We start from the raw sequence: 15,632 nt of genomic DNA, 5'->3' as shown, positions 1-15,632 counted from the left end.
ATCCACAGCGTCAGTAGGTGAATCTATTTTACTCATTAAATAAATAATAATTTTTCATACCTATTCAAACTATCGATCTTTGACTTTTTTTTATTTGCAGATGATCAAGGCATAATCCTTGGATATCCCGGTCAACCGTCTGGAACTCTCATAGATATATCTACGGAAAAAATCAATTTGTCTGATAAGGAACAACTGGAATCTGAGTTGTCGAATAAGAAAGTAAGAAAACGAAGGAGCGTAGTAGATCTTTTCAGATCTTATCCAGAAACGATAGAAAATGAAAAGGAATCTTCGGAGAAGTCTGAATCAACTTTTCCAAATATAGACGAATCGAAATTTTTGCAATTACTAATTCAGGTTTCGAAATTAAATAATTTAACGGTGGATGGATATTCAAGTGATGACAAAAAATATTTTGTAGACACTTTAAATTCTACCATAAGAGATTCCTTGACAGCGGATCAATACGAGATTTTAAAGAAAATAGAAGATTTGAACGCAATTACAACGAATCGGAGTTTCATGACGAGAGTCGTCCAATGTATTCGCAGTTTGAGTTTTATCAGATGTATGGGTATATTCGTGTGGCCAGTTATATATAATAATTTACCGTCATTGTCAAATTTTAGTCCTTTTGGAAGATCAGTAGAGACAGAGGTTGAACAATTCTTTGGAATGTCTACGTCGGAATTTGAGAAAGAATTATTATCCAGAAAGGAATCGATCGAGAATTTCTTATTAGATTCCTATAAAAGATTAGCTGAAGAGAAGTTCCAAACCAATTGGGGTTTTCTAAAGGTCAAAGGCTATGGTAACGGTGAAGTCAGTATAAGTTTTACAGGTTTTCGTGAAGGTAGAGGTACAAAGATAAAAGATAATAAGAATTTGCCGAGTATTCTCACAATCATCAGTGATATCATGGAAGAGGTTTTGGATCAGAGACCAGATTCGGATAAGAATAAAAAGGACAAAGATAAAAGGGACAGAAGTTTAAAGGATAATTTTCAAGATATAGATTATCAATTTTTAAAGGACAACGATGACGATAAGAAAACAAAAGATCGATCGATAAACGATGAAGAAATAATAAGCATGTTTCTCGATAAAATAAAATCAAATATCTCAGATAATTCAGAAAGCGGTTCGAAAAATCATCTCAATTTGGAAGATGCTTATAGTGCATTTGAGGTTCTATTTGGTACTCGATTGAATCGTAAGTTCATGAATAGACTCGAATCTTTTAAAATAGATCATCTAAAAAGAAAAACTACTGATGAATTTGACAAAACAATAGACATTGTGCCATTCGAGTCGGAAACGAACAATTCGGAAGATTTGAAAATGATTCCGTTGGATGCTCGATTAAATTATGATTTGGAAAAAGAATCGGACGATCAGACGTCAAGGAACAGACAAGATCGTACGAAGAACACATTGAAATCATTTATGAATAAATATTCGAATTCTTATTTGCAAGAGACAAAGATAGAAAGATCCGATGGTAATCGACTGAACGATTCTGATATCGAGAATAATATAAAACAAGATGAAAAAGTTGTTGAGAAGGATATTCGTACGAAACTGATGCTCCAATTGCCGCATCTTAATGAGGATATTGTTCCTAGAAAGATCACCAATACTGTTATCGAATTAGGTCGAGACATGAAGTTAAAGATAATGCAAATGATGCCTGGACTTAGTTTCGTTATTTCTTTCCTTATACAAATGGCGCTTGCTCATGCACGTGCAGCTGCCACTATGGCCGGGATGCTCAGCAATATGGCTCTAGGTTCGGCCATGTTTGCAATGATTCGTCAAGCACTCTTTGGACCGAGCACTCAACCGAAAATAAAATACGTTTACGACAACGATAAGACAGATCCGGGTGTAGTTTGGCCTCCTAAAGGATATTACGCGCCTTATTATGGCTAAAAACAATAAATAATTGTCTAACAAGTTGTTATAGATGTAATAGAACGGTTATTAACCGTCCCTTTTCGTTGGGTTAGCTTTAATAACGTTTAATTTTACGCATATTGTTTAATTACGTTCTATCGACGTTCGAAAAACATAAATTACTTTTAACGAACTTCGCTAATACGTATTTTACAATATTTACTCACATCATCATTTCACAAGAAATATTCTTGTTTAATGTTACGAAGATTAATTTAAGAATAAATTTGACAAAATGGGTTCGCACCTCGTATCTTTATAATTAGCGTTTATTGTAATGGTCAATGCGGTTTTGTTGATTCGAGGTATATATTTATTTTCATGGGACTTCATGGTGGAGGGTGACGCATTATCATTTATCTTTTTTTATGATCCTCGTATAATCGAGTAATAATTGTAATGTAAGCGTTAGTATTTTAATATTAATATGGTGTATAATGTAACACAGTAGGATAGATATTCAAACAACCAGAAGGATTGTTCTTTCGTAGAGATTAAGACTGTCAATGTTACTCTTTGATTATGAGTTACTAATTAATAAAAGATACATATTATTCTCTTCGTATATTCTTTCTTTTTAATTGTTTTTATTTAAAATAAATCTAGTGCACTGTTTTCGATTAATACATCAATTTGATTTTAAACTATAGCAAGTGGCACGACTGTGGGTATATTATCTTCAATCGATTCTACTTTATTCAAATCTGTCAATTCATAGGAATAAGGTAACTCGTTGATATAGTACCTAGAATAAATACATTAATGAAAAAATAATATAATTATTATTAAAAATTTGTGCTTACCACTTGTAAGCGTGTTCACAATCGTTTTCAATGTCGCTACAAGCTCGTTGTCTTTGATCGAAGATAGTATTATTTGGACAAATCATTGGAAAGCCTTCTCCGTTTCCATCGCAAGCATGAAAAATTCGACAATCATAATTGATATCGGCGTAGAGACCAATTAATTTGTTCTCACAGGAGAATTCAAAAGTTAAATTGTTGAAGAGATCTAAATCAGTCAAACGATCTGATAAATCTTCGTAAGTTTCTAAACGATTACGTTCCTACAAATTATAATTGTGAACTTTAGAAATAAATGAAAAAAAAGTAATAATGATTAAAAGGAAAATTTGAAAAAGTTTACTTACGACATGTCCAAAAGTTGGTAAGGCGATGGTGGTATTTAAAAGAACTGCACAAAAACGATAAGTATTGATAACTACGTATTGATATAATTTTGTTATTACTTACAATATATAATATTCAGTATTAAAAAACCACTCTTTTTGGCCATATTTAAAGATTACTTGAATAAAATTGTCAGACAGTTATCGCTTGAGACAGATTTCTTCGGTATAAATCGGTTAGAACGGATACTCGATCGTGTCACTGAAGCTTCTCGGTTGGCAATGCAGCTGACTTCTATACAAGCAGTTAGCAAGAGCTCGTTCTTTCTTAGTTAAGACACTTAAAGAATACATTGACTTTAACGAGCATGTAATCACTAAACAGATCCACATATTTCACATTACCGTACGAGTAATTCTATTTAATAACTTCCTGTGTTCGTTTATGATCGACTAATTTTTTTAAATACTAAAATGGAAGTCTAGTGAATCTAATTCGTTTATTCCAAATTTATTTTTCTTATAAACGACTATTTTTTATTATGAACAATTCAATTTATTTATCAGCAACATAATACTTTGCTGTGATTTAATAGATGTCGCTATTAAACAAGGAGGTTCGGAAAGCAGAGTTAATGATCGAGTATCGAAAATGACTTTCACTTGACTTAACGGGTTAATAATTTAGCTTTCTTTTTCCTCTACGCGCGTTTCGTAAATTTTCAAAAATAATTTTCAGCGAGATCAGGATAAAGCATTTCAAATAAATAGTATTTAAATTAATTAAGGTATTTAAAATTTATTTTCTAATAAAAATATTAATAAAAGTAAAAAAAGAGAAAGAGATAGAGAACAAAAGTACAATAAATTTATTATATTGTTCCTGGTTCTTTGATAAAACTACGAATGATCTAAATGAACTTATTTTTAGAAAAATAAAAGAAAGAAAACGAGTTGGCTTGAGAGAGAATAAAAAGTTTGACGTTGTTCAGCACCATAAGGGCGCATGTCCACGAAAGGACAGTAAGTATCAAGAGCCGATGAGGAACGCCTTGCTTCTCTAAGCCTGCCTGCCTTTCTCTTTAGCGTCGAGTAGTGGTTCAGTTTTCACGGCAGCTTCATACAGGAACCATACACAGAATGTCTTGAAGAAACACGACGTGAAACCTAACGCGTGTATAGTGACTTGTACACTTTGATCTTTTCTTCATTTTGATCTTTCTTACATACACATATATATAAATACATCCATATGTTCATCATCCTAATGTCAAAAGGAAGATAAAATAAAAAAACGAAAGAAGGACGAACATGTGATACTTCGAAACATTATATCCCTTCTGTGCAAAGTGTCAACTCAAGGTAGTTTTCATCAATCGTGAATTAAACGTCAATAGTGAAATTAGATCGATGAAAGGAAATTTTATTTGACAGCGAAATAAGAAAGAAAGAAAAAAAAAAACAGAGGAAAAACAAAAGAGAAAAAACAATGGGTTTAGCAACGTCATGGTGATTTCATTCGAATTAGATCGATTGTTTCCGCGCAACTTTCACAGAAACGTACTCGGGGTCGTTGCGTTTGACAGGTACTACACACGTGCTCTTGAGATAAGCGATCGTTCCACGTGCCTTTTGCACGCCTTATCCATTCAATTCTCCTGTGACTGTCTCACTGGTGACATCGATGAGTGGATAAAACGTGAACTCGATCATAAATCTTTTATATTTATCTAGAATTTAAACTTAAATTTTGAGACATTAAAAAAAAAGAAAATTAGAACATCTAGTTTATATAGAGAATTTACGTTAATTTTCAAACGAAAAATATTTCTCTTTGTTACCTTGTAACCAATACTATATCCGTTACACGGAGAAAGAATATTTTGATCGAGCGAACCGCAAGGACGACCAGTAAAATGGAAATCTCCTTGGATTCCATCAACTAAAAAGAGAATCTTAAAATCATTTGTTTTTTCTTTTTTTTCTTTTTTTCGAGATTATTTTCACGAAATCGAGAAAATGTATCGTTTACATAAGGATCTACTATTTCTTTTCATCTAACGATGACAACAACGATTAAAGTAATAATATCGGTTATTAGAAATCGTCAGAAAGTGGAGCGTGGCGTAGAATTTTTCTCATTATAACTGTCTTTAGACTTAAGGAACATCGAAAGTAGGAAGACGTAAATTCCCACGAACCATCGAGCTAACTTTGAATCGTCATTTTCTCAATTTCATTCTCGAACGTACTTTCTCACCGTTAAAATCAATTATGAGAGTTTTCTTTAATAATCTACAAGCTTCGAGCTTGTTTGATTTTCGTTCTGCTCGGGAACAGTTATTTGAAACGTATTTCTTGCAAAAACAAGATCCGTGTGACAACGTCAAATCCCGTTTGATTACGTCAATAACACCGATTAATTCGATATATTTTTAATACCAGCAACGAAGTTATCACGGAACGGATTCGACTCGGTCCATTGCTTGGTTGAACAAGGACCAAGCGAGGTCAACTCAAACAAGTGAAAGGAGATTTGATATTCTTGTAGACGTTATTCGATATGTATATCGTAAACTTGAATGATAACACCAAAATAGAACTGATTCAATAACCCAAATTCTTGCTCTTGTTATAATGTAAATTACAATAACATTTCTTTTCAATACGATGACATACAATACAAAAATTAATGCATAGATTATTATTTTTATTACATTAATAAATAGATAGTATTTATTTATTCATTATGAGAAATATTTCAGAGATGTACCTGTATATTTATTATTTATAATATATTGTAGGTAATTACTTTGTATTTTATTCATCGCGTTGATTGTAGTATCTAACGTAGTTTCGCATCCAACGTTGTGAGAGTTGCACTTACTAACCGTAAAACTAGATCATCGTGCCTTTCTTTTCGCCTTCTTACACGGTTATTTACTAGACGTACAATAAAATATATATGTATGCGTTGTTACGTTTACCAGGTCAGTGATTCCTTCGATTATTTTTATTATACGCTACTATTGTTATTAATTAAAACAACGTATTCTGTCATTAATATCTACGATATTCGTTCTGCTCCTAATGATTCGTTCGAGCATTCGAACAACTTATATATTTTCACTGTTAATAATTTTAACTGGTTCAAAATAACTTATATGTATATTTTTGTATATATAGTGAATCTCAGAAGTATTGGAATTCTCACTGTGTCAATTTATTAATTAATATTTTTTTTACAAAACAATATTACTAAATTCTTATACGCAGAAACATATTTTAGAATTATTCAACTTTTAAATTTATATTAATTTTATTGCAAAAGAGCATTTAATTATAAGAAAAGTAAAACTGTACATAGCTGATAAGAAAGTTGGTATCGTCTGAAAAGCGTTATAAAATACAAAGAAGGATCAGCTAAGTACCATTTACAAAAATAATCATGGTATTTCTATAATATTTTACGTAGATACAAATGCCCACGTGAAACAAATTTTTGATCATTTAAGTAAAATTATAATTTTTTAACAATAAAATGTTTTTGTGCAATAAGATAAATATTAATTTGAAAATTTAATAATCCTAAAGTAGTGTTTTGTGGATAATAATTTGTATTCCAAACAAATATCAATTATTTTAACTTTATAGTGGAAATACTCATGGTATGTCTATGTAAATAATTCTACACTCGACACCGTTAACAAACTAATTAATAAACATTCTATAACCTTGGAGAAAAATGAATTTAGAACGAACGATGTTCACTCGTCCTTTACAAAAGAGAAAATACATATATTCGCGATAATCAGCGCAAACCCACGCATTTTTCTCGTGGTATCTCTCCTTATCTTGATCACAAACATATTTACGTATCTATCTACGAACGTACTACTTCGCTAACGGTTCATTTTCTATGGAAATTTACACGCGGTTACACAGCTGGCTCATCTCGCTTAAGTATTTACAGTTATATTATACAGAAAGAAAGAAATTTACGATGAAATGGTTTGATTTGACGAAAGTGGCAACACATGAACAATATTTCGTTTGAACCTTGACCGAAACTCGTTCAAAGCGTGCGATTCTATCTTTTCACATCGAGTTAAATATTTCATCCTCTTGTCGTGTGAAAGGTTTACAATTAGATTTAAAAGCTCTTCTTCCCTCTCACATTTAACAAAGTCCATTTTATCGCGATAAACATATATCTTTTGTATTTCTGCTATTTTTTATTTCTTTTCATCATGATTACGATCAATCTCTCACGCGTTCTTTATAAATAGCAAAATGTCTAATATTTAAATCATGAGTATGATTAAGATAAATAATATATTAAAAAATAATCATCCTTTGTCCTTTATATTCGAGGACGTTGATCTCTCGATCGTTTTTCTTTCTTATCCGTCTCTTTTTTCCGTTATAAATGTCAGGTAAATATATATACATATCTACCTACATATACGAATTAATTAACTCAACGAGTTAAGAAGAGCTAGCAGAAGCCACTTACTTCTATGCCCACGATATTTTTATCTCTTCGATAAAGGTAGATACACGAATAGTGAATCAACCGCATAAGGCGGGTCATCAAAAAAAAAAAAAAAAGAAACAAAAAATGTGAAGTATAAAAGACTTTTCAAAAGCATTTTTAGACTACCATCCGTATATCAACGGTTAGTCACCTCTTGATCGTGTGGGATAGAGAATTTGAATATGTTATTTCTTTTATGAATCATGATGCAAGAATTAATTTTAAACATTAAATGTCCTTCAATGGAAAGCTTTACTGGCAGACATTTACGTTTCAGATTTTTGTATGAATATCTTATACATTTTTTATCGTCTTTCGTTTCAACGAAGTGAAAATTTTTAACGAGTTTGATAAAATAGCATGACAATCTGTATTTTTTGTTGACAATGACAAATTCATGATAATTTGCAATATGTGAAATATTATTAAATATAATAATTGTAATAATTTATATTTACGAAGATAAATCATTATAGAAATGCTGCTGGTTCCTTTGGTACTGGGCTTAGCCCTGCCTATCATAGGCGAATATATTCCACCTGGGCCAAGATTTACGTGTCCCAAAGTACCCACTGATATTTATCCTTGTACTTGTGTTCGTGGAAGTGACAGAGGACTTTACATTCATTGTGAAAATACTAATTTAGCCAGCTTGAGTTTGGCTTTTGCTAATTTGGGGAACGAGGGTATGCCTATCGAAGAATTGGTTCTGTATAAATGCAATATCGGTAAGAATTATTTTTGTAATCTTTAGGATCTTTTGATTTTCGTAATCTAATGTTTTAACTGAATTCGCATTAATATTTAGGACGTTTCTATGGGCCAGCTCTTTATCCATTGGATGTAAGAGTCCTAAAGTTTATTGACACACCTTTGAAATTAATCGAGGAACACAGTTTTCTTGGTGTTAACAGAACTCTTCAAGAACTTTATCTGATAAATAGTCGATTGGAAAAGTTCCCACGAGAAGCATTGCAAATTCTGGGTAATCTAAGTATTTTAAGTATTGCTGGACATCGTATCGTTATTTTACCAGGGAATAGTTTTGCCGACAGTGCCGCAGCTGCTAAATTAGAAAAATTAGAAATCAGTAACGGTAAGAGATATCGTTATTTAGATTAAACGTTTTACGATCGTTCGGTTTAACATCGATTATATTACAGGAACTATATCCTCCTTACCAGTCGAAGCATTACAACCTTTGAAAAAAATGAAAACGTTGGATCTTCATGACAATAAAATCAAAGATTTAAAAAGAAATCAATTTAAAGGACTCAGAGATACTGAATTTCTCGATTTGTCTTACAATTTGATCGACAAATTGGACGGGTCTCATCTTGCCGATCTTACCAAATTGGGATGGTGTAATTTTTCTCACAATGCTATCTCAGACTTGAAGAGGTTCGTTCAATTTTTCAAAATAAAATACAAAATAATAAATTTTTATTTTCTATCAGCGTTGTTTCTTTTTTACAGGGGAACATTTGCAAGAAATTCTGTCTTGAAGGTTCTCAATTTAAGTCACAATAAGATTAGGAAACTCGATTCAAATACATTCCGTGGCATGCGCTTCCTAAGACGTTTGTTTTTAAGTAACAATCAGATTAACGAAGTAGGCCGTGGTACTTTCGGTTCGATTACCAGAATCGGTACCATCGATTTGTCGCGAAATTTCATCAAGAAGATCGATTATCAGATGTTCCATCAGCTACAATTTGCCGAGGTATGTCTTTTCTAAATAATAATTATTAAAATATCTCATTTATGATTAAATATATGAAATATATGATTTTACGTGTGTACGATAGTAACGTAAATGCAATTATGCAACGTAGTTTTGCTATCAAAACTTGTCGTAATGTATACGTTTCTCTCGTGTGTCGGAGCAACTTGTATATTGTCTCCGCCTGCGTCTTCGACCACTTTCACTTTTCGATGTGTATTAGAGAGATTTCTATCAGTACTCTTTAATTATCATTGCACAAAAAAACGCATATGAATGTGAGTCATACTTAAACGAATATCGTAATAAAGGAAACGCCAGAGAGCTCGAAGGTATAGAATTATCGAGGATAAATTAGTTTTCCCTTTTTTTGTTCTTTTCATATCTAATTTCCTTTTGTTTCTTTTTTTCTTACACTTTTCCTAGCTCATAGACGTCTCTGAGAATTTCGTGACAACTATAGAGAAATTAGCATTTAAGGATCTCTTCCTTGCGAAAGTGAATCTATCGCATAATGAAATTGCAACGATAGAGCCTGGAGCATTTGAGAACTGCGCCAATATCACTTCACTCGATCTAAGTCACAACAAACTAGAGAATATTTCGAAATATTCCTTCGATAGTTCAACGTACGCTACCGAACTGCTACTCAGCTACAATCTGTTCACCTCGTTGGGTCAGGTAAATAAAGTTGCTTGACTTATAAGAATTATAAGATTTATGAGATTCTGAGAGAGAAAAAGAGAGAAAGAAAGAGATTAATCGACTGTCAAAGCGAACTAGAGAAACATCTATAATATAATAATCCTTTAACGAATTAAATACGCAAATAAGTACAAGTTTTATTTTTAAATATAATTTAACTTTCTCTAAATTGAATTATTACGAGAACAGCTAGTACGTCATAAAACTGTGTAGAATCAAGGAATAGAAATTGTCGTAACATATGGATATAAGAAATAACGTTATACATATGATTATTTAACATATGGTGCTTCATCATGATAATAGTAAAGTCACTTTGCATATGTACAATTCGTTAAAATGATTATGAAAATAAAATAAACGGTAATAGGTAATATTTGAAATGATTGCAGGTACCATTGCACAACATGACTGGACTAAAAGTTCTCAACGTATCTCATAATGTGATACATTCGGTACCACGTCAAACATTTCCGAAGCTTTACGAGCTTCACACCATTGATTTGTCTTACAATAATCTCTCAGATATACATAATGGAGTTTTTCAAACGCTCTTCAGCTTACGATTTTTAAACCTTGCTCACAATTCTTTGGAAAAGATAAAACCATCAACGTTCGGTCCATTACCGACGCTACTCGAATTGGATATGAGCTACAATCAACTCAACGATATAGCACGTGGTAGTTTAACCAGATTAGCCAGTTGCAGGTAGTTACCTTTTTTTTCTAGTCTAATTTAAATAAAATTTCCTGAAGAATATTTGTCATATTTGTCAAAATAAATGCATATAAATTTGTAGAACCATAACTGTGAAGAGTAATCGACTGAACAAAATATTCCAATTGCCAAACTCGTTGGGCCACTTGGACTTTTCAGAAAATTTGCTAGAAGAAATACCAACGTTAGAAGTATGGCCTACGATGAACGCTCTCCTTTCTTTGGATCTTTCGAGGAATCGACTAGGCGATAATCTTCGCCATGGGAGCTTCGAAAACCTGTTGACCTTGAGGACCTTGAATCTGCAAGCGAATAATATATCTGTACCACCGTGGGAAGCCTTAAGTACTTTGAGCAGTTTGCAATATCTCTACTTGCAGGTCAGTCGCATTTGAACTTTCAAAATAACTTGAACGTTTCTTAGTAATAATAAAAGAATATAATTACGATTATCTGATTTAATAATCTCTTGATAAGTATCTATTAACATTTTCTAAATCATGATAAATTAAGAAAATTTCTTAACGTGTTTTCTTAACGTGTATTTGCGATATACCAAGATAATTTTGTAATAAATATAAATAATATTTTACAGGACAACCATTTAACACAACTCGGCAAAGCAGCATTTGGTCGTCTACCGATCGTTTTCGAATTGAATCTTGCCAATAATCACATTTACAATATAAGTAATCGTGCTTTTGAAGGTTTACTGCAATTATTGACATTAAATTTAACAAACAATAATATCAGTTACATACCAAACGGGGCGTTCCAAGGTTTAGTTTCTTTAAGAACGCTCGATCTATCCTATAACAAATTAGAAAGATTGGATAATAAAACTCACGGATTGTTAGATGATTGCCTTTCATTAGAACGAGTCAATCTTAGTCATAATAAAATTTCTTTCATCACGAGAAAAATGTTACCCAATGATCCTTGGATTCCATACAGATTGAAAGAAGTGGACCTTTCATACAATACAATGCCCGTAGTAACGTTCGAATTAACAATCGGTGGAAAAAAGCTTCAATATTTAAATCTAAGTCATAACAATATCAATGAAATTCGGCGTTGTAAGTAATAGTCTTAAATAAAATTAACTCTTTGTACTCGGAATACTAACAGAACCTTAGTAATTCGAAATACAGACACTGTCAGCATAAAAAAAAATAAAATAAAAAGTAATAAAACAATAAAACGGCACCATAACATTTATATAAAATAAAAGAAAATATTTTCACTATCGATTTTGTTAGTCATTATCGAGTTGATGGAAATAAATATGAAAATAATTTCCAAGTGCAAAGAGTTTACCTAAAATAAGTATCATATATTGATACTCTTATATTACGTGTAATAAATTTGATTTTATTCTATTTCAGATGTCATCGGTAATCTTACAGCTTTGCAGTCATTGGATTTATCTTACAATGACATCAGTGATATTTCAGAACCAAAAGTTTTTGAACCACCAAATAATTTAACTTATTTGTATCTAAGTCACAATCACCTAACTTATTTGCCAATGTATAAAATCGTACCGATGCCAAATTTAATGCTTTTAGATTTAGAAATGAATAAAATTAGCGTCTTCGATGAGAGTTACATGAAGATTATTCAAAATGGCACGAGAATTCGATATTTCGGTACATTCAACCTATAATTTAGTATACATTATTATACCTTTTATAGGATTAATAAATTTATTATATTACATTCATAATATTTTTTAGGAAATTCATTGAATTGCGATTGTTACGTTCGACCACTGAAGAGATGGTTGAACACATTCAGTGAAATACCTGCAGAATGGTCTAACGTAACATGTAAAAGTCCAAGTTTCCTTTCAGAGAAACTTCTTTCTGAAATCACAGAAGATCTAATGGGATGTAGTACTAGGGAAATATATGAGAATGAACAATTGGATATCAATCCTGATGTGAAGTATAGAAATATCGAATAGTACGTCGATTTTTAAAAATGATTCTTATTTATTTAGAATAATAATATTAAAAAAAGAATAAAATAAAATAAACAACACAATTGTTTCAGCGATAAAGAAGATAAGAGTTGGAAGGCTACGTGGTACGTGACATCGCGAGAAGACATCGGCGACTTTTATGTAGTTGTACGAGAGACGGGAAGTAGCAAGTCAACGATCGAAAAGGACCTCGTTTACAATGCCAGATCGTATAAGATTCAAGATCTACCTGGATCAAGAACCAAGTACGAGCTTTGCGTACTGGCAAGAGACTCCGAAGGAAACGTTAAACATTTTAGAGAATCGCAATGTCGGATTCTGAACGAACAGACTTACGGGAGTTCAACCAATCTAAGAAGCAGTTTCTCTCTAATCGCGATCGTTCTATCTTTTCGTATAATAATCCTTTGAGACTCCTTTAAAGTTAACTTATCGATATCCAAATTTAACGATAATACTAGAGAAAATGATCTACGTTCGCATGCACGTATTTACATATCTACGTATGTAACGCTTTTGACTGGCATTGTCATTAAAAATGTAAATTAAAAAGATAGAAAAATTCGTAGCTTAAGTTGAACGTACGCGTAGGTTATATAGATAAATATCTTATATCGTATAAATGTGAATAATATTGCCAAATGCAGAATTGTATATATGAAGCATCCTGTACGAATGGAAGGACGTTGAACGTCGGCTATTTATTTTTGTAAAATATATAACTACTATCAAATGATTATACTATTTGGTACGCTCATTATTGAACACCAAGAGTACACCCTTATCCAAGGTAAAAAATGGCAGATAAGAAAGATTCAAAGGCACCGCTCAAACGACTCAATCGTACCGAACGCTGCTAACTGATCTAGCTTTCTCTCCTTTTTCTATCTCTCTTTTACTCTCGCATCAATCGTTCCTGTGGTAAAGAAAAAAGCAAATTACAGGAGGGATAGTAATTCACGTGAGTACATTAAAATGCTGCTGTGCTTGGAAGATTGATGTCAATAATTTATAATTATTAGGAATAGAATAAAGGTTCAGCAAATTAGCGGACAATTGGTCTTAATAACCCCTAGATAACAAAAAAAAAAAAATAAAATGAGGTCCATAATTAAATCTCACGAAACCTAATTCTTGAAGTATTATCAACGACGGCGTGAAGCAGCTATAAAAATAATAATTATAATAAATATAATAATAATAACAATAATAATAAAAAATAATAATAATAACTATCGCAGAAACGAGCTGAAAATATTCTCAAGGAAGTAAGGACGCTTGCGCTCGCTTGTTTCTCTCTACTAAAAGATCATTTCATTCTTCCCCAAGTTTATAATTAGCATCCTGCTGCTTGGTCGGAAGTCGCTCGCATGGAGCAAGAAGGGAAACCCTTTAATGAGAAGGCAAGTCGGGATTTCTATGAAAACGAACAAAGATTAAAATCAATGCTAGGATATACATAAGTTTATACTATGTGTTATATGTTATATAAATAGGGCATTCCACGTCAAATTGACCACTTTTGACCCTGACCCCCTTTTTGATTTTGCTGAAACTTTTTTATCATTTTTAACATCGTTAAAAAACACTTCATCAAAAATATAGGTACTTATCGGGGCGTTTTTTTTTTAATTTTTGGTTTTTAAATGTACTTTTTGAAAAAAAAATATAAAAAATATATGAAGTTAAATTCTATAAGACATTTTGGTTTTTTTTTTTTTGGAAAAACTTTAAATTTTTCACATTTTTGTATTTTTAACTTTTTTTTTCTTTTTTAAACTTTTGTTAATTCCGAACATAAATCATACCTTCTCCAGATGAGCCGAATTTTTTTCTATTTTTTTTATTAATTTAACAATTTTTCGGTTTACTTTTCTTGGCAATTAATTTTGTTTTTATACTAAAATAAACCTTATTAAATAAATATATATATTTCAAAATATATTTAACCCCTTAAAAAAATATAAACAAAGTTTTTTATAGCGAACGCGACCGCGACCTGAACGTGTTCAAACAGACCGCACTACACGTCAAAAAAATGACTGAAAGAATGTACATGATTAAAGTTACTACAAAATAAATCGAGTATCATTATGTGAAGTATAACATGAAGGGAATATTTAAGGGAAAACAATGAGAGGAATGTGAATATAATATTAATTAGGAAAATGAAACAAATCAATTATTCTTATAATATTAACACGTTCCATGCGCTTTGTACCACCGGTGGTACACGTTAAATTAGACCTCCAGACAACGTGTAACACCGGTGGTACGCTTATTTAAAAAAATTTATTTAATGCACTGAAAATCAAATAGCCTGAACGACATGTCAAACAAAAAGAGATTTACATGGAACGTGTTAATAGTAAGCGATCTTTAGTTAGATTTCACTTGCCATGGAATGTATAGCATATAAAAATATGATAAACATTACATGGAAAGTAATATCCATTGCCCAGGTCTAACAACGAGGAGGTAACTGCTTCTGAAGACCCACGAAGATTGTGCATCCTAAAGATGCCTACATCCGAATATAATTCAAAGGAATTAACTTTTAGGCCTCACCATAAAAGTACCACTATAAAAACTTCTTAGAATTATTATCGAGAATACCAGTACAATAATTAAAAAGAGCATACAATTATGAGTTGTTTTATGAAACCTATAAATAAAGAAAATACATTAAAAATAATTACCACACATGTGCGATGCTACAAAGAGAAGTATATAAAGATACAAATTTTAATTTTATTTATACAAATAATTTTTTTAAACTATCCTATTTTACCAAGTCCACTTCTTGTTCCTTCATGGTCCTCCTTTGGTTCTTCTGTGGTCGTTTCCTCAGCATAGTCCAACCTGCAACAGAAAACA

The 15,632-nt window shown here is 31.7% G+C and overlaps 2 protein-coding genes across 2 annotated transcripts; one reads left to right on the top strand and one right to left on the bottom strand.

Annotated features, from left to right (window-relative positions):
* Positions 1-2,526: 2,526 nt before the first annotated feature.
* On the bottom strand, positions 2,527-3,360 carry LOC107064382 (uncharacterized). Its single transcript, XM_015317031.2, has 4 exons — positions 3,213-3,360; positions 3,110-3,153; positions 2,763-3,025; positions 2,527-2,704 (listed from the first exon to the last, which is right to left on the bottom strand). Exons 1-4 carry the CDS (start codon positions 3,253-3,255, stop codon positions 2,599-2,601), a joined length of 456 nt encoding a protein of 151 aa, XP_015172517.1. The 5' UTR covers positions 3,256-3,360; the 3' UTR covers positions 2,527-2,598.
* A 4,737-nt stretch (positions 3,361-8,097) lies between these two features.
* conv (insulin like growth factor binding protein acid labile subunit convoluted) lies at positions 8,098-13,330 on the top strand. Its single transcript, XM_089178121.1, has 11 exons — positions 8,098-8,353; positions 8,434-8,721; positions 8,789-9,026; positions 9,102-9,348; positions 9,775-10,029; positions 10,446-10,762; positions 10,854-11,151; positions 11,367-11,847; positions 12,157-12,420; positions 12,508-12,736; positions 12,827-13,330. Exons 1-11 carry the CDS (start codon positions 8,104-8,106, stop codon positions 13,164-13,166), a joined length of 3,207 nt encoding a protein of 1,068 aa, XP_089034247.1. The 5' UTR covers positions 8,098-8,103; the 3' UTR covers positions 13,167-13,330.
* The last annotated feature ends 2,302 nt before the right edge of the window (positions 13,331-15,632 follow it).

The sequence above is a fragment of the Polistes dominula genome, unplaced genomic scaffold, assembly GCF_049000335.1.
Source record: "Polistes dominula isolate Pdom_NZ unplaced genomic scaffold, Pdom_raw_medaka contig_77, whole genome shotgun sequence".
Taxonomy (NCBI): domain Eukaryota; kingdom Metazoa; phylum Arthropoda; class Insecta; order Hymenoptera; family Vespidae; genus Polistes; species Polistes dominula.
The sequence above is the reverse complement of the archived record's forward strand: the minus strand, read 5'-3'. Positions and strand labels throughout refer to the sequence as shown.

Bases quoted from the DNA above. Each gene is read 5' to 3' on its own strand.
- LOC107064382 (XM_015317031.2), bottom strand. From the start codon at position 3,255: ATGGCCAAAAAGAGTGGTTTTTTAATACTGAATATTATATATT. The intron at 3,026-3,109 runs GTAAGTAAACTT...TATAATTTGTAG, and splicing joins TACCAACTTTTGGACATGTC to GAACGTAATCGTTTAGAAAC. The intron at 2,705-2,762 runs GTAAGCACAAAT...TATTTATTCTAG, and splicing joins TGTGAACACGCTTACAAGTG to GTACTATATCAACGAGTTAC.
- conv (XM_089178121.1), top strand. From the start codon at position 8,104: ATGCTGCTGGTTCCTTTGGTACTGGGCTTAGCCCTGCCTATCATAGGC. The intron at 8,722-8,788 runs GTAAGAGATATC...ATTATATTACAG, and splicing joins AAAATTAGAAATCAGTAACG to GAACTATATCCTCCTTACCA. The intron at 12,421-12,507 runs GTACATTCAACC...AATATTTTTTAG, and splicing joins CACGAGAATTCGATATTTCG to GAAATTCATTGAATTGCGAT.